The 18,092-nt window shown below is 34.4% G+C and overlaps 2 protein-coding genes and 1 long non-coding RNA gene across 3 annotated transcripts in view; 2 read left to right on the top strand and 1 right to left on the bottom strand.

Annotated features, from left to right (window-relative positions):
* The window catches only part of LOC133174339 (sodium bicarbonate cotransporter 3-like), a 196,307-nt gene extending 184,958 nt beyond the window's left edge, over positions 1 to 11,349 (top strand). The window contains exons 5-21 of the mRNA XM_061309450.1: positions 369 to 507; positions 1,165 to 1,325; positions 1,632 to 1,838; positions 1,967 to 2,148; positions 2,254 to 2,496; positions 2,648 to 2,904; positions 3,710 to 3,884; positions 4,106 to 4,243; positions 4,357 to 4,869; positions 5,211 to 5,324; positions 6,153 to 6,314; positions 7,949 to 8,127; positions 8,421 to 8,493; positions 8,698 to 8,943; positions 9,161 to 9,298; positions 9,539 to 9,756; positions 10,448 to 11,349. Coding sequence (XP_061165434.1) covers positions 369 to 507; positions 1,165 to 1,325; positions 1,632 to 1,838; positions 1,967 to 2,148; positions 2,254 to 2,496; positions 2,648 to 2,904; positions 3,710 to 3,884; positions 4,106 to 4,243; positions 4,357 to 4,869; positions 5,211 to 5,324; positions 6,153 to 6,314; positions 7,949 to 8,127; positions 8,421 to 8,493; positions 8,698 to 8,943; positions 9,161 to 9,298; positions 9,539 to 9,756; positions 10,448 to 10,664 — 3,362 coding nt within the window. The 3' untranslated portion in view covers positions 10,665 to 11,349. The remainder of the gene's footprint in view (positions 1 to 368; positions 508 to 1,164; positions 1,326 to 1,631; positions 1,839 to 1,966; positions 2,149 to 2,253; positions 2,497 to 2,647; positions 2,905 to 3,709; positions 3,885 to 4,105; positions 4,244 to 4,356; positions 4,870 to 5,210; positions 5,325 to 6,152; positions 6,315 to 7,948; positions 8,128 to 8,420; positions 8,494 to 8,697; positions 8,944 to 9,160; positions 9,299 to 9,538; positions 9,757 to 10,447) is intronic.
* Positions 11,350 to 11,502: 153 nt separating this feature from the next.
* On the top strand, positions 11,503 to 14,157 carry LOC133174350 (uncharacterized). Its single transcript, XR_009719124.1, has 2 exons — positions 11,503 to 12,340; positions 13,411 to 14,157. It is a non-coding gene; the product is annotated as an uncharacterized LOC133174350 (long non-coding RNA).
* A 191-nt stretch (positions 14,158 to 14,348) lies between these two features.
* On the bottom strand, positions 14,349 to 17,476 carry LOC133174346 (uncharacterized). Its single transcript, XM_061309457.1, has 2 exons — positions 17,106 to 17,476; positions 14,349 to 15,524 (listed from the first exon to the last, which is right to left on the bottom strand). The coding sequence occupies exon 2, from the start codon at positions 15,440 to 15,442 to the stop codon at positions 14,630 to 14,632; it is 813 nt and encodes a 270-aa protein (XP_061165441.1). The 5' UTR covers positions 15,443 to 15,524; positions 17,106 to 17,476; the 3' UTR covers positions 14,349 to 14,629.
* Between the last annotated feature and the right edge of the window lie 616 nt (positions 17,477 to 18,092).

Here is an 18,092-nt window from a genome sequence, read left to right as displayed (position 1 = left end):
TTCACATATTATTCCTTGTGGTAAATATTCTTCTAAAACTCTAGTTTCTAAATAGAGAACTAGTCAGTATGATATCTCACTTTTACAAAACAATTGTCATCACTTTTGAAGACTCTCCAAAAATCAAGAAAATAATTAAGCTATAATTTAACTCCCCTAAGGGAGGGCCTCATCTTCTTAATGTTAATTCATAAGAAAAAATACTCCTTTAATTAGGCAGAGAGCATGCATACATGAGGTGACCTTTAAAAAGTATTACGGAAACCCTACAAAGTATAGTTTTCTCCTGCAATGTTAATAATGACATCTTTAATTCAGTCAATAACTCGATAGACTGTGAGTTTTAACAATTGACTATAATTTTTTAGAAATCACCCACCCGGCCCAGCGGGTCCAGTTCTTGTTGGGGGAGGATGAGGATGAAGAACACAAGGCCCATGATTTGTTCTGTGAGATGGAGGAACTCTTCTATAATGGAGATCAAATGGAGTGGAAGGAGTCCGCTAGGTTTGTTTTAAATATATATAACACCCTTCGGGCATTATAGGATTTGATCATGTGACCAACTTTATATCATATCTCAATGAAACTCTAAAAATGATATCATTTCTTTAACAACATTATAAGATTGATTTCAGAATGATGAAGGAATTAAGGTACAGTAAAACACGCTTATGGCAACCACACTTATAATGAATTGATGCATACAGCAAAGTGAATTTCATTCCTTGAGGCTTTAAAATATATTGTCAACTTATTCAACAAATTAATATTTAAACAGATATAATGAATTATGTTTACAATGAAGCAAATTATCCGTTCCTGGTACTTTGTTATAAGCCTGTTTTACTGTATTCAGTATGACTTTGTGTGTGATGACTGATCAGAATGATATTGCACTGAAACTTACAGGGCAAGTTAATTTTCCAAACAAATGTATATTTAAAACGCAAGACTTGAAGAATTTTTACCCTTGTAAGTGAAATTCTTCAAAATTTGTTTGTTTTAATATTCAAATATTTTCCAGAAACTTTATATATAAAAAAAGAATGAAGTGAACATTTCATGTAGCTTTGGTGCATCAAATTTGGAACATCCTCAATAGAACTGTGATGTTTGATATAAAACCCACTGAAGTTTTCTCTTTGTTCTCCTCTATTTTAGGTGGATTAAGTTTGAAGAAGATGTGGAAGAAGGTGGAGAGAGGTGGTCCAAGCCACATGTAGCCACCTTGTCCCTCCACTCTCTGTTTGAACTGAGGTGTAACATCCTCAATGGAACTGTGATGTTTGATGTGGAGGCTTTTGACCTCACTTCTCTAGTAGGTAGGGCCAGTTTGAATTTGAAACTTTGAATCCAGTTTTTTTAAGGAAGAAGAAAATCTCCACACATATCATTTACAAAGCATTTACTGATAATGGGGAAATAAATTCAGGTGAATTAAAACACTAAACATATAAATGCACTGTAAATATATTCTAAAACTAAGGAAACTTTATAATTAACAAACTTCCCTATTTTGAAGGCAGGGAACTTATGTTTTGAGGTTTTGAAGAACTTCTCTATGAATCTCTTTTGCATTTCAACTTTCAAGCAATAATGGAAGAGTTGTCTTTCTTTGTGTTGTACAGAACTGGTTATAGATAAAGCTGTGGCAGCTAAACAGCTGGAAGAACCTCTAAAAGACAGAGTCAGGGAAATTCTGCTGCTTCGCCATCGACATCAGAATCAAAAAAGAGGTACAGAAAATGGAGGGAGCAAACTCCAGCTTCCCAGCATCAGGTCATTTGCTGACATTGGAAAGAAAGGCTCTGTATCTAAAGCTCTAGGGAATATAGGTAACATGATTAGAATATCTAGTAGATGAAAAGTTAAATGACATACATTTTTTGTAGAAATGTGTTTTAGGTTGTACATTAATTCAACAGTTTCTTTATTTTCTAAAAAAAAATTATTATTTTTTCAGGTGATGAAAGAGATTTATCCATTAAAAATGATCAACTACTGTCTGCTAAAAGTACCCCAAATTTCCATCACTTTTTGTCCCAGGAGAAACCCAAAACCAGATTAGATGCACACCCTACATATGCTGGCTCTCTGGCTAGTAGTGCCAGTGCAGCTGACCTACAGCGTGAAAAACAAACAAAGGTAGAGAACTTCATCATGTCATTTGTTTGCAAGTGAAAATGACATCAGCAAATATTTTAACTGAAACTCGCATTAAAACAATTCTTTTTTTTTCTCTGCCAGTAGAATTTGCATTTTATGAAGAAGATTCCCCCAGGCGCAGAGGCTGCCAACATTCTGGTTGGTGAGGTGGATTTTCTGACCTACCCAATAGTGGCCTTTGTCAGGCTTCTCCACCCCTTCTTCATGCCTGACCTTACAGAGGTGCCAGTCCCCACCAAGTTTGTTTTTATCATGCTAGGACCCATGGGAAATCAGAGTAAATACCATGAGATAGGAAGAGCTATTGCCACACTCATGTCAGATGAGGTATGTATGTGGAACAAATCATGTGTCCTTGAAATTTCTAGTTCCAAAATATTTTGAGAGTAAAAGCCATACAAAATCCACTAAGTTAGAGGCAATATTTCAAAATATTTAGGGAGCATGATGAGTTGTGAACAGTTTTATTCTGTCGCAGGTGTTCCATGACGTGGCGTACCATGCCAGGAACAGAGATGACCTGTTGGCTGGGATTGATGAGTTTCTGGATCAAGTCACAGTTCTCCCCCCTGGAGAGTGGGACCCTAGTATCAGGATTGAACCCCCTAAAAAAATCCCCTCACAGGTGAACCGTAAGAACTTTGATGGCACCACTCCTCTTCCTAATGGTAAAGCAGTGGAATTTGATATAGAGGAACCAGGACATGAGGACCCAAGTCTGAGGAGAACAGGAAGGTGTGCCCTGAAAATGTGACCATGCTGTACACTTGATACGACCTCTTATTAGTAAAATTATATCCCCTGACTTGAAGTAGTTTAGGTGTCTGCTGGAAACAATGTGCATGCATCTTTCTACCTGTATTTATGTAATTAGATCTGCAAGGACAGCATTTTCAAGCCTACTAGAAGTGCTGTATATATCAAGTTTGCATGAGGTGTATCTGAGGACTCTTGGTAGTCTTATGTTAGCATAGAACTGTATTTTCCCTATATTTAGTGACTGTGGTAAAGGACAGAATATAGGTCTCCTTCAAACATAACCAAAACAAGCTTTGCACAAGTAGTGTAGTTATGATGTTGAGTCTGAATTGTTCTCTAGTTGCTGCAACAACCTGCATTTTACACTAATACTGAGTGACATGAAAATGGGAAGTTTCCTGCACTGGTATTTCAACTCCAGCTTATCATAAGTGACATACAAATCAAACTTGCTAATCTGATGCAGTATTTTAGATATGCTTTGTTCAGACTTCATTGATTGATTGGATGACATTTCTCATTTAATTGCTACATAAGGATACCCAAAAAGCAGATTTTTTTAAAAGAATATGTTTACCTTAAAAGGGAAGCCTAACATTCTGAAAAAAAACAACAGGATTGTTATTCGAAATTTACATTTACAAGATTGTAGATGCATTTTTTTTGTGAATACAGACTCATTTGATAAGAAAATTACCTAATCTTATAAAGACTGGATCTTTGTGTTCATGAAACTGGAAAGAATGTGTTTGATAATGCCCTGTATGTTTTCACATGACAGGTTGTGTGGAGGTCTGTTTGATGACATCAGAAGGAGGCTCCCCTGGTACCTCTCCGACCTCCAAGACTCTTTCCATGTACAGTGTTTCGCCTCCTTTGTCTTTCTGTACTTTGCCAGTTTGACACCAATCATCACATTTGGAACATTTTTAGCAGATGAAACCGATAATCAAATGGTAATTAAGTTCTGAAGAAAAATAACTATTTAGTTTCCCACATGCATTCATTCTTTTATTGTGTAGATCATTTTAGGATTTTAGTATACAGATGGTTTAATGACAATAAATATTTGCTTTACAGTTATTTACAAGATACTTTAAGATAACTTTAAAGTTATATAATACCCAGTGTTAATTTACAGTAGATAAGAGAGTTTACAAGGTTCTGTTTTTGACAGGGGGCACTGGAGAGTATATTTGCTGCAGCTTTGTGTGGAGTTATATATGCTTTGACTGCGGCTCAGCCATTGGCCATATTGGGATTTACGGGACCTGTGCTGGTGTTTGAAAAAATTCTCTATGACCTGTGCAGGCATGTAAAATTGATGTTCTTAATAATCATAGCATTAAAAAAATTCACTTTTATGAAATATTAGATTTAAGTACATTTCATATCTTGATATTGCGAGTTTTGATGTTTTTTAGTGAGAATGGTTGGAACTATTTAGAATTCCGTTTCTGGATTGGGATGTGGATTGCAGCCATTTTGCTATTCATTGTGGTATTTGACCTATCTGCACTTGTGCAGTATGTGACACGCTTTACAGAAGAAGGCTTTGCACTTCTGATTTCCCTTATCTTTGTCGTTGAAGCGTTTGAAAAGTTATTCCATGTGATGAAGGAGCATCCTATTCATTTTCCTGATTTGCCACCAGAAGAGGAATGTAGCAGTTTCTGTGTTTCTCCGTACTCCCGTAACAACCAGACTTTTAATACTACAAATGTATGGACGAGGAATTACACAGAGAATGATACAGATGAATGGTCGAGTAAAAGTCTACGAGACTGTGTTATAGATGGAGGAAATTGGACGTCTTCTCCTGTGGATGTACACACGCGGGAGCCCGAAGTATTCTTTATGTCTGTGATATTGTTCGCGGGAACATTTGCCATTGCCATGGCTTTAAAAGGAATGAAAACAAAGCCACTGTTTCCTAATATGGTTAGTGTTCATGCATTTAAGTATCTTCAAATTACATACTGTTTATTAACTATTTTATGCTCATGTAAAGTACCAGTATACCAGTAATTTATAACAACTGATTAGTAAATATAATTTGATACTTGCAACACATTATGTCCTCTGTTGTGTACTTTTTTTCTTAGAATTTCATTAGGGAGTATTCTTGAGTATGAAATGATTAATCTTAAAAAAATTCCTTTGAGTATTGATACTGATTTAAGACCTCTCCAGATGATAGATTAATAGTAGCAGAAAATAATTCACTGTATTCTCTTGACTATCAATCAAAAATAATAACCTCTATGTATGATTCTTTGTAGGTGAAGCAATTCCTGAGTGATTTTTGTGTAATCATTGCGATTGTCATTATGGTAGTTGTTGACATAATATTTGCAGTCCACACTCCAAAACTAAGAGTACCATCAGAATTCAGGGTAAGTTATTTCACTGTAAAATCTCAGGAGGTGAACTAAATGGGATAAAGCTTTTTGGATAATGATTTGAAATTGAAATCTATAATCACTAGACAGCAAATCCCTGCATCAATTTACAGTGGTACTGGAATTCAGCTGGTAAACTGTGTCTCTCATATGCAGAAGATTGCAGTTCAATTCTGGCTGATTTGTAAATAAGAAGCTACCCCTTCCATTGCTAAATGTTCAGTACTAGAAAATATTCATATTTACTGTTATTTCTACATAAACAGCTATGTACTTGATTTGAAAGCCATTTTCCTGTATATACTCACGGGTAGAAATATAGACGGAAAAACTCGCACTAAAGTGACGTCACAATGAGGCAACAGAGATGTTTATAAAGGGTATTAACAATATAGGGCAGCGAGAAATTGAAACATTGAGTATATCTTTGGTGCTTTTAAACATGTACAGTGTAAATGTAAGGAATGTTTTTAAGTTTGGTGTGGATTATTGATGTGAAAATCACACAGACTTTAGTGTGCTTCATGAAAGATATGCCTACGTGACAAGTCTGTGTGATTTACACACCAGTAACTCACACAATACTTAAAAACCAGCTATGGAGCTTTCAAATAAAAACAAGGCCTTATGTTATAGCTGTCACCAATGTAATCCAAACCCTTTAAACACTGGCATGAGGCCTAAATTTGGCATGTCACCTCAAACTACAGTAGTGATATCTCAGCATGAATGAAAATTCTCACAGGGAAAGAGATAACATACATGTACATGCATTGAATTGATTTTCTGTTGAAATATTAAATAGCTGCTCTTTGCTTTAAGCCTACAGATGCAAAAAGATCCTGGATCGTGGATCCAGTTGAACACAATCCATGGTGGCTGGCCTTTGCTGCCATAATTCCTGCTCTGTTGGCCACAATACTGTTGTTCATGGACCAACAAATCACACTTGTCATTATCAACAGAAAGGAAAACAAGTTAGTGGTAAGTCTCCAAGGAAAGCGGTACGTGCAAGTCTCCAAGGTAAGTGGTGCATGTACATGTAGGTATTCCAGATTAGTGGTACAAGTAACTCTCTAAGGGAGATGGTCTTTAAGTCTTCCAGGTAAATGACACACCTAAGTCATCAAGTTGAGTATTCCACGAAGTCTCCAAAGTTATCAGAGATAATTGATAAGACTTCTGGGTACTGATAAATCTCTAAGGATAGTGGTAAGCTTTCCTGGTCAGTGATGAGTATAAATAATTATGCAATTTTAAATGGTTATTGGTAAGTCCACATGATAAGTAGATGTGTCTGTGATTAGTTGTATGTAGAAAGTCCCTCTGTTTAGAAGTATATATCCATAATTTATAGAAGGTTGCTATGGTTAGTGGTTAGGCTCTGTGATAAATGGTTAGTCTCTATGGTAAGTGGTTAGTCTCTTTGGTTAGTGGTAGGTTACTGTGGTTAGGTGTAAGTATCTATGGTTAATGGTAAGTCTCTATGGTTAGTGTTAAGACTCTGTGGTCAGTGGTAAATCTCTATGGATAATGTTAAGTCTCTATGGTTAATGGTAAGTCTTTATAGTCAATGGTAAGTCTCTATGGTTTATGGTAAGTCTCTATAGTTTATGATAAGTCTCTATGGTTAGAGATAAGTCTCTATGGCTAGTGTTAAGTCTCTATGGTCAGTGTTAAGTCTCTATGGTCAGTGGTAAATCTCTATGATTAGTGTTAAGTCTCTATCATTAATGGTAAGTCTCGATGGTTAGTGTTAAGTCTCTATGGTTAATGGCAAGTCTCTATGGTTAATGGTAAGTTTCTATGGTTAATGGTTAGTCTCTAGGGTTAGTGTTAAGTCTCTAGGGTTAGTGTTAAGTCTCTATGGTTAGTGTTAAGTCTCTATGGTTAATGGTAAATCTCTTTGATTATTATTAAGTCTCTATTGTTAATGGCAAGTCTCTATGGTTAATGGTAGGTTTGCATGGTTAATGGTAAGTCTCTATGGTCAGTGGTAAGTCTCTGTGGTTAGTAGTAAATCTCTATGGTTAGTGTTAAGTCTCTATGGTTAATGGTTAGTCTCTATGGTTAGTAGTAAATCTCTATGGTTAGTGTAAAGTCTCCATCATTAATGGTAAGTCTCTATGGCTAGTTGTAAATCTCCTTGGTTAGAGATAAGTTTTTATGGTTATTGGTAAATCTCTATGGCTAGTGTTAAATCTCTATGGTTAATGGAAGTTCTCTATAATCAAGGGAAAGTCTCTATGGTTAGTAGTAGTCACTATGATTAGTGGTAAGTCTCCAAAATTAAACATAAATGTCAAAGGTAAGCAGTAAGATGCAAGGTACATTTCTCTATTATTTGTGTCTTTTCATGAATTAGTGTTTTGTCTTTTAAAAGTTTAAGAAAGTCTTAAAGGATATTGATTAATTTTTTAAGTCTGTCAAACATTGATTTATGTTCTTAGGAACAACACACACATAATTAAAGGAAGTTTCTAATATTCTGTTGAAATTAAATGAAAATGTGTACTTATCTTGAAAGCTCTTCAAAGCAAAAATTAAGAAAAATCAAGGAAAGTTGAAATACACATACCATTTATTTCATACCTCTATAATCTCTTACCATTTTGTAGAAGGGACATGGATACCACTTAGACTTGTTTTTGGTGGCTACTCTGGTGGTGGTCTGCTCCATTCTGGGGTTACCATGGTACGTCACAGAGACGGTCCTATCCATTACACATGTGATGTCATTGAAGAGGGAATCAGAGTGTTCAGCTCCTGGGGAGAGTCCCAAGTTCTTAGGGGTCTGGTAAGTCTGTATCTAGCCCCAGGGGAAAGCTTCTTCACAATTGAGTTTGTGCATGTATGGCACAAAATAATCTCAACTACAGTTTAACTTCTATATCTCAAACACGGATATCTTGAATACCATGGATATGTCGAAGTGATTGGGAAGTCCTATCCATGTATTTCTCAAGTATTTTACCTCGATATCTCAAACTCTCAGATATCTCAAAGTTTTTTCTCGGTCCCATTGAGTTTGAGATAACGAGGTTTGATTGTATATTGAAATAAGGATAAAGTAAAAGATATTTTTTCCAGGGAACAAAGAGGAACTGGGATAGCCATCAGTGTCATGATTGGAGCATCGGTACTACTGACAGAAGTTCTCAAAGTATGTGTATATTCATTTACTACAGATAATGTCTCCTCATGTTCATTTTAATACTTACATAAATTCTACATTTTCTAAAATTAATTTGTAAGAGGAAATTTTACATTTTTTTACAAGATCTAGAATTAGAATAATTATCAATATTTTTTGGCACACATTGAAAGAATGTGGAAGATAAGAATGTCTACATTTCTTTTTTTTCAGTACATCCCTATGCCAGTTTTATATGGTGTATTCCTCTACATGGGTGTGTCTTCTTTACACGGAATGCAGATTGTGAACCGAATCAGTATCTGGTTCATGCCCCAGAAGTACCAGCCAGACTACACCTACCTCCGACATGTACCAACTAGGAGGGTCCATCTCTTCACCCTCATACAAGTCCTCTGTCTCATCGTGCTCTGGATCATCAAAAGCATCAAGAAAACATCCATTGCTTTCCCAATCATGGTACGTTTCAGAGAGGATTCTATTATGGGCATTTTTTGGATCATCAGAACTTGTAAATTAGTGAAAACTTTTTAGAACGTTATATTCAGCTGCATTATTATTGTCATCATTTATAACAACTGAACAAAGTCCAAGTTTTTAAGCTTATATTGTTTGTCTTTTTTCATTATCCCAAAACTTGGAGTGTACATCTGGAATGCTTCCTTGACAATTTCAGGTGCTTGGTATGTGTTTTATCCGCAAGGGTTTAGACAGAATTTTTACTCAGGAAGAATTAAAATGGCTGGATGACATTATGCCTGAAGTCAATAAACGAGCCAAAGAGGATGAACTAAAACGTCAGGACAAAGAGGAGGTAATGCCTGGTAACTCAGTGGTACTTAGAGTGGCAAGAGTTGTCGTTCTTGGTTTTCAGTATCATGAAATAACAAAAACCAGTAATATCTCAAAAAAATTATTTTGTGAAATTAAATTGAAGTTTTGTTCACTTCACCAGTATGTTTATTTTTTTTAATCAATGTACATTAATTGCAACAATAATGTAAAATAGTCAGCATTAAGTGGATGTTTTGAATATAAAATTTGATGTTAACAGGCTCATAGAGGCTCTCAGGTGCTGAACAGTTCTGGTACAGTGCAGGTGCCCTTGATCAGTGGTAATGTTATCAATATACCTGTGGAGCGAATTACAGTTACAACAGAACCAGATATTAACATCTCGGAGGAAATGTCCAAATCAACGATCTGGAAAACAATAGTAGCCAATGAGTCGAGCAACAGTCTGACGAAACTAGAGGCCTCCTCCCAGAAAAAGTGAGTACACAGCCTTTACTTAGCTGGACACTCTATCTACTGTGATATTCATCACCTTATCATACTATGAAACTCATGTATACTTGGTTTTCAAAGGAATATTATTTATGCTGTCTAACTTTTATAAGATACTATAAATAAAGGATAACTTGAGACGAGATGCACTTTTATTTCTGATTCTTTGGTTTGATATCCATACATAACTATTAAATTTCACTGCTGTGGAAGCGTTATAGGTAAATTAATGCTCAATTATTAAATAAGTGGTTCAGGGCAAGAAATATTTGCAAGTAAAATAAGGTCGCTAAATTACTGGAAATTTTTGACACAAATAAGAGTTGGTTTACAATAATTAATGTATCTTATCTTCCCCAGACCAACACTCATTATTATTTGTTTGTGGCATTCCAAAGTTGTCAAATCACAGTTAGTGGGTTAGTTTTCCATATATTGGATAGAATTTACTAGAGATATTCCATTTTGATCAACTTGCATTTGAATCTATATGATTTATAGGGGATTTTATTCTGTATGAATGAAATTGCTGAATATTTGTAACATGATGAAGCAATGGTATCTTGATGCTTGAAGTTTTTTTTTTTACCTTCTATGTTTTGTTTAATTAAATTGGGTGTAAAAAAGGAGTGAATCATTTGTAAAATTGATTTACATTGTATATGCATATTTTCAGGAAACACAAATACAGAAGGAATGGAAAGAAAATGTCTCCTCTGGCTGGAAGTCCCCCTGATGAGAAGAAGGAGACCTCAGTGAAACAGAAGGAATCTAAGTCACTATCTAAAGATTCTAAGGATAACAAGCATTCTCCATTGTTTTACATTGCCGAAGATGAAACAGATAAGTTACTGGAGCCTAAACACAAGGATATGTCTAATACAAATGTGTAGGTCAAGGTCAGTGGACGTTATCTCTTACTTTATCTCAGAGAGAAACATCATAAATTCTGGAGAGAGTCTAGATGTTAAAAAAAGTATAGTGTTAATAATACATGGATGTATGTATATGATTCAGATTAAATATCTACTGTTTTATATATAACAATTGCAAATAAGTTTAATGCAAAGGTGAAATTAATAGCATTAAATAAATGTAGGATAAAGGAATAATAAGGAAGTTTTATTCTTATTGTACTTATCTCAAGAGAATAAGACATAGGTTTCTTGAACAATAACATATTTTGATACCAATTTTACGTAGAGAAAAATCCGTACAAATAAATTTGGTTATTGCTGTACTGTACTTGCCATTAATTGCTGACATTTGACTGTATGGGAGGCATACTGTGTATTTGTAGAGAGAGTACAAGTATTTCTTTAATACAGCCTGTAGACTTGATTTTGTAGTAAGTTTAGTAATCGGTGTCAGATGTCCATGTACTAGGAACTAATTTTCATATAAACACATATTAATCAGTTTCAGCATGCCTGAGATTAGATACATTATGAGATAAAATTATGAATTTTCTTATTCGAAATTTAATGTGATGTTAAAAGGTCTTATCATTTTACTTTCAAATAAAATATGTACAATGTGTTTACAATATTTGATATACCTTAATACATGTTTAGGAATTATTCAGTACACTGTAAATAGCATATCATAAAAGTGTGCTTTTTATTTAAGAAAGTTGTGAAGTTAAAAATTTTGGTAATTTATTGTTTTGCTACAATTTATTTTAATACAATCATAGTGCCATTTACATGTACATATTATATTACACTGTAGTGCATTTGATAATATGATGCCATATTTTTTTGTTTTATGTGCGTACTTTTGTGCAGAGCTTTATTTTTAAATTGTAACTTTTTGTGGTTTGTTGGTTTTTGTTTAGATATTGTAACAAAGTGGTGTCTCTCAGCAAAGTTGTATCAAATTGTTTTGTGGAGGTATGAAATCCTTTCAAAATTAGTCAATACTATTTGCTTTGTCATTGTCAAAAAATCCATTGATTTAGCAATATATTGTAATTTATTATGCAAATTTTATATTTTTACCTCAATAACATTATACATTATTTTCATGATTATGTACAAGGGAAACAGTCAAAGTGTTGTTTGGAGGTACATTGTAGTGGGGAAGACCTGAGAAACTGTGATTACCCGAGGCCAAGGCCAAGGCAACAGTTTCCCAGGTGTTCCCACTATCGAGGGAGAACAGTTTGACTGTTGCCCAATAGTCATGAAATAAGTGTATTATTACTTAACCTATTATATTATTCCTTGTAGTAAAATATAGGTCTAATTATCAATAGACTTTTTTTTCATTTATCTTTTGTTGTAACGTCAGCAACAATTCATCATGTTTATTTGAACTAAGTACTTAATTCCTATGCTGTATGGTATTAAGTCAGAAATATAGAAGGGTATAACATTGTTGTTAAAGCATTATGTCATGATGACATAAATGTTTGACTATCACTGTCATCCTGAAGCTTTAACTAACAGTATTTCTTCTTGTGACTGGTATACAGTTCATCTGTTTTACAATAAGCAAATTAAACCATTTGAAAAAAATAAAGAAAACTCCAACAGCTTTCAATGCCTAATAACAATTTACGAGGGCTGTTCGAAAATTATTGAGACAATTACTTTTACTCCACAAAGGACAGAGATAAATTCATGAAAGTTCGTCAACATTTCATAAAGAACAAATAAAACAATTGTGCAAAATTTCTAATTTATAGGGTAATTGAATAGGTTCCTGTGAAATTATAAACAAGCATATGTCTATTGACCTGGAGCAGCATCGTTACGTCATTTTATCGCCTGGTCAGCCAATATTTTCTCATTGTGAAATGATCGGGAATCGTTCAATCTACTTTCTCTGTCATTACATATAACATTCCAAAATTCAAACTGTCTTTTATAATTCTTAAATAATTCTTTAAAAAAAAAAAAAATAAAATAAAACGTGTGCTGTTGCTACCCCAGTGTAAAATATACACGAAATGTCATATACAGGTTGACTCAGTATCATGCAGTACCGAGTTATGCAACGCGGGTCAACATTATTTAGTCCGTAATAATTGATGGTCATCTGAAGCTTTTGTTTTTAATCTGGTTGAATTATTTATGAGAAAAAATATACCAATGAAAAAATAAACCCTTAGACATGTTTTATTTGATTGTTTTTGTTTTAGCAAGGTCGTTTAGTCTGGACAAGAGATCTCGATACTGCTACACAAAATTTTAGGTATGCTCGCTGCTCCGACTTGACGTCAAAACCCGTTTTGTCGTCGTTATCAGATTGCTATACCGCGCTAAATTTTTAATGATCTCCGTTTTTCTGATCGAAATTCTAGCAAACTTGCACAAGATGAAGTCAAAATTAAATCGAAAAATTATATACATAATTTGAATTATTTTCGCTCTCGCTATGGATCCACTGGGAGGTTTAACGTTGGTGTCACAAATTTTCAATATCTGATTTCGTGACTGCGGCGGGTACCCCTACCATTGACACATTTATATACCATTGAAAAGAAGAAATAAAATATTTTTAAAATATTTCTAGCTTTTATTAATTCTAAGTGTTTGTCAAACGTATATGCAAATTTTCACCGAAAAACGTTCATTAGAAAGAAGAATATACACAATGTCTCTATAATTTCCGAACAGCCCTCGTATATAGTAGATTAGGTAAAAATACAAACTGTTATGCATCTGAGTACTGTCTGAAAGTGCAAGTCTCCTTATTAAAGAGGAAAACAGATTATACATATAATTGTCTGTCTACAGAGGTCTGAGTGAAGGTCTTTTTGTTATTGTTGTGTATTTATGATTGCATGTAATGCCTGGGTAATTTTAGTTCTTTAAATATAGGTGCAATTTTGATTTTTATTGATATTTGAAATGTCAACACATGATGCTGTATGGGTAGTTTTTACTTTTTTGAGTTTGATTATAAGATGAATCTCACAAAAATCTTAGGAATCTCAAATACATGTACATTGTACACTGTAACTTTATCAAAGTTTACTTTTTTCAAAAAGGCTATTTTTATGTTTGAATAACAAAATTGATCACAGAGTAATCTTGTTTGTTGAACTGAAGTTAGGTGCATGCATACCAAGACATTGTTACATTTTTTTTTATATCCACCCAATGCACCCTTATTTAGCTGTATGGGAAATTTCAAAATTTTGATAACAACTTACTCATCATAAAGAATAATTTTTTTTCCAGAATTTTAAAATGTGACAATTATGATTTGGATTAGGTTCGAGGACTTACACAGATTGACAGAGTTTAATAATACATATATCTGTTGTAGAGGATTACTGAAGCTGTACACACAATATTCATATGGTAATACTATGTAAAACACAATAATTGAATTTGACCAGGTGATTGTTCAGAAATAAAATCAGATATATGTAAAGTTCTGTGGTGTTATTGGATACCTCTGTTTTGCAATTGATTTCCAATTTTTAAACTTGTCAGAATTTAAGTAGGTTAAAGTATGGCTGTGAGTGAAAGCACAAAGAGTTCAATTTCACAAAAGTACGTATAACTCAGCTATTGTGAAAAAAAGAGAGAAACATCATTTTATTATATTGTATTCGAATTTTCAATGTTTTATTCAGCACAGAGCTGGGAAGAGAGAGAGAAAATATATATACTTTGTACACATATATGTAAAAAAGGACTTTTCTCTTGTAATGGACACATTGATCATTTCTACATATGTATCGGACAATATTAGTTTATGGCTACTTAAAAGACGAAACTCCGAAATCAAATACCTTTTAAATATTCACTAATTTGCGAAAAGAAGCCTTTGGTTCCATTTTAAAACCAACTTGCAAATTATCAACGAATTGAAAAATAAAATGTAATGTAAAGTATCACAGCTAGGAAAATACTGAGATTTCTGTTGCCATGGGTGTATATTTATATCGACGTTGATGAAGACGATTCGTTATTTCTTGCACATTTTTACTTCTCCCTAAACCACTTAGCAAAGGTAGCTGTTCCCGTATTTTAACTTCGTCAATATACACAGGCGTTTTGGCACATTTCCTTACACCTTTGGCACTGGAACATGTAGGCATTGCTACTCTTTCAACAATATAATCCAGTTCCTCCTTAGGCACAGCCTTAGAATCCGAGTATTCATAATCGAACGCGTCCGGTTCCTCGTCCGCTTTCTTATTGTTGTGTTCGTAACATAAGTGGCACTCGAAAGTTTTAGCGCGGGAGGCCGTCGTAGGACGGCTGATCCGGCGGACACTTTTAGCGGATCCTTCTCTATCGGATTTCTCGCCGCGGACTATTTTACCTTCCTTCAGGTTCTGCATTTTATCTACAGTATCCTCGTCCTGTTTCTGATACTTAGCGCTAGCACTCATAGTAGGCCTCATCAACCGGCGCATTAGAACCCGGAAGTCTCTGTCAGTGTACCGCCTCCCGTCAGACTCCCGGCTTGGGGGTGGTCTCATGTTTCTCTCTCGGCAAGCAGACGGCAGACGTTTTCTATTCCCGGACTCTAGTAGATGTTCATAGTTATTTACTTGTTTATTCTCCCGGGTGGCTAGCTTTCTTTCGTATGTGGATTTCACCAGTCTTTCCGTTATTTCCTTGATCTCTTTAGCAGTCCTTGTTCCCATCCCAAATGTGGGGGACTTTGGTCGCGGGGGGTCCACTCTGTAGTACATGGAACTCATGATCACTACCGGATGTGGTACCTTGCTATAATTTGTGCAGTGTTACAAGAGGCCCATCTGGTATACCATGGAAACTTCAGACCTATGAAATTAAATTGATAAATGTTATAAAGATTCGACAAAATCATTTCAATTTAAAATTCAGTTCCATATCTTTATCATTGCTTTCTCAAGTTAAGTTAGTGGAAAATGAGGAGGACGGAAGTATTCACTTTTTTAAATGTTGGTTGAAGACTTCGGTACGATTCCCATTACATTTACATTTATTAGTTTGTTCAACAATAGCTTCTTATTTAGGATTCGCCTTTAGTATAGTAATTGTGGAGATTCATTTGCCTTTTTAACAGGATAAAATTTATCCTTGATTATTATTTCGGATTTTGAGGAAATACACCTCGTAGCTTCTCGCTAGATTTTCGTATTTCATGGTCAGGTAGAAATTGTTCTGCAAAGGACTGGGGCCAAACATGATCATAATTAAACTGTTGGTCCACAAACTCTTTGATCTTCTTTGGTGTTAATAAACATCAGACTCCGGTACAGAGTCGATCGGATAGAAAATCGAATGTATCAAACATATGTATAGTTTTAGTAATAAATATGCTATAGCGGACCAATATCGAATTTAGGATTAACGCCTCAAGTAAACTACCCGATCAACATTTACATTATATAAGGGATCACGATTATTGGATCAAATAATATGAGATTGTTCTTTTTTGTATAAAGTTAAACTGGTATAATGGTGAAAATTGCTGCTATATATTTTTTAATCGTATTACGGAGAATAAAACCTTTTGCGTGGTTCAATTGATTTTTAATTCCGATCGCTTTTCCCTGAGCTGTAGGAGACCCCTATCATGGTTGATCACCAATCGTTAACATGAAGTGGAATAGATTTCTAGATCACATGGAATTGAACTCGATCTCCATCGTTCTAATTCATTGATTTTTGATTCGACAAGCAAGCAATCTGTGCTGAAGTGTATAAGCAGTTATACTAACACTTGTGGATGTATATGCACAACGTTTACTGTTAAGATAAATTTATGATCATTTGATTTATATCAAAGTTCAGTCCGTGTTGGTCGCGCTTGAGTGTTAATTTAAAACTGTTGTATTGTATACAGTTGTATTGGTAGCTCCATTTAAATCAAGTTTAATTTGAAAGTTAAACCCAAAGCTAACAAAAGAATTAAAACCTACTGTTTTCTTGCTAACAATGATTGGTATGTACACCAAAAACATTACCTTTACCTAAGTAAAACAGATCTCCCATGGAAGTGCACTTTCTTTCAGAAAGAAATAATTCTGCATTAAACAAGTTAACAACTTCGGTATATGTATCTACATAATATACATTGCATTTAATTTTTTTTTCTCTCTCTCTATATATATGTCTACATATATACATTTATAGAGAGAGAGAGAGAGAGAGTCGCTTGTCTGAATCTATATAGTTTTAAACTATATAATTTGGATCGAATCAAAATCATTCATTCACTTGTCAAATATACTTACCTAACACTTAAGCTGGATCCTAAATCCACAAATCCCTCAGTATATTATACTTACAATTTTTTTCGTTTTTCAGATGTATTCCTTATCGATAACAAAATAGGTGATAGTGTTTGACATAGCAGAAATGTGAAGATCCGCTTACCTGCCCAGGTAAAATTATCCAATTATCGACTTTGGTTCTGGACCATCTCTTGTGGTTTTTAAAATGACAAGCTCTCACCAAAAAGTATTAAAATATCCAGCTTTGTTATAAATTATATTTGAAATAAAGATTTTTTAATATCCAATTTATGAAATAGTAGATGGCTTCAGCGACCCGTTTTTTAAATGTTTAAATCACTAGAATTTTTATGGGTCTGCAAATCCCATCCGATTAAACACACAGATCAATGACGAATTCGCTTAAGTCACCGGATACAGGGGTGCCATACAGAAGCGCCTTCCATTTACCGGGAAGAGTCGCTAGGTTGCCCGTAGTGACAAGGAAAGAAAGTGCACAGTGTTTTAAATTTCATTTTAAAGATAGGTAGCCTTTTAAACCTGACACCTCGTGCAGAAAACTCTCAGAACAACAAACACTCCGAGTGGTAATTCGTCACAATTTGTTTATCGACTCCGTTTCGAAATCTGCAATTTTGAATTGATTTGAAGAACACTTCTGCCTATAAAATTCGAACAAGTTTTAATAATTTTTCAAAGATTATTTTCAGTCAAATACAAGAATGATACTAGTTTTGAGTTGGAACCAATATAGGGAATGATATACGTTGTACAGGCATTTACTCGCAATGTACCTGACATTTTGAGTTTTTACTCATTTATACCTGTATGATGTTTTCCTTTTACCTAGGTGTGCACGAGTTTCCAAATCTGGGATTGTATGCAGAATAATATAACTTATTAATTTTCCGTTACAGATTTACTTAACAGAGAAATATTACAGGCTCAGACCTAATACTATAGATGCCTTCACTACTATAGCTTATTTTGACAAGGGTACAATTTATTCGAGGAGGGGGGGGGGGTGAGTCAAAACTTTGTCTTTGTAACAGAGACTTAGTGACGAAATTGTGATAAAAATATTAACTTAGTGTTGTCGCGTAAAGAATACATGTATATATATGAGAAG

This window comes from Saccostrea echinata, unplaced genomic scaffold (assembly GCF_033153115.1).
Source record: "Saccostrea echinata isolate AGI-Se365-2 ecotype Australia unplaced genomic scaffold, CSIRO_AGI_Sech_v1 ptg000057l, whole genome shotgun sequence".
NCBI lineage: Eukaryota > Metazoa > Mollusca > Bivalvia > Ostreida > Ostreidae > Saccostrea > Saccostrea echinata.
This window is presented reverse-complemented; position numbering and strand designations above follow the sequence as displayed.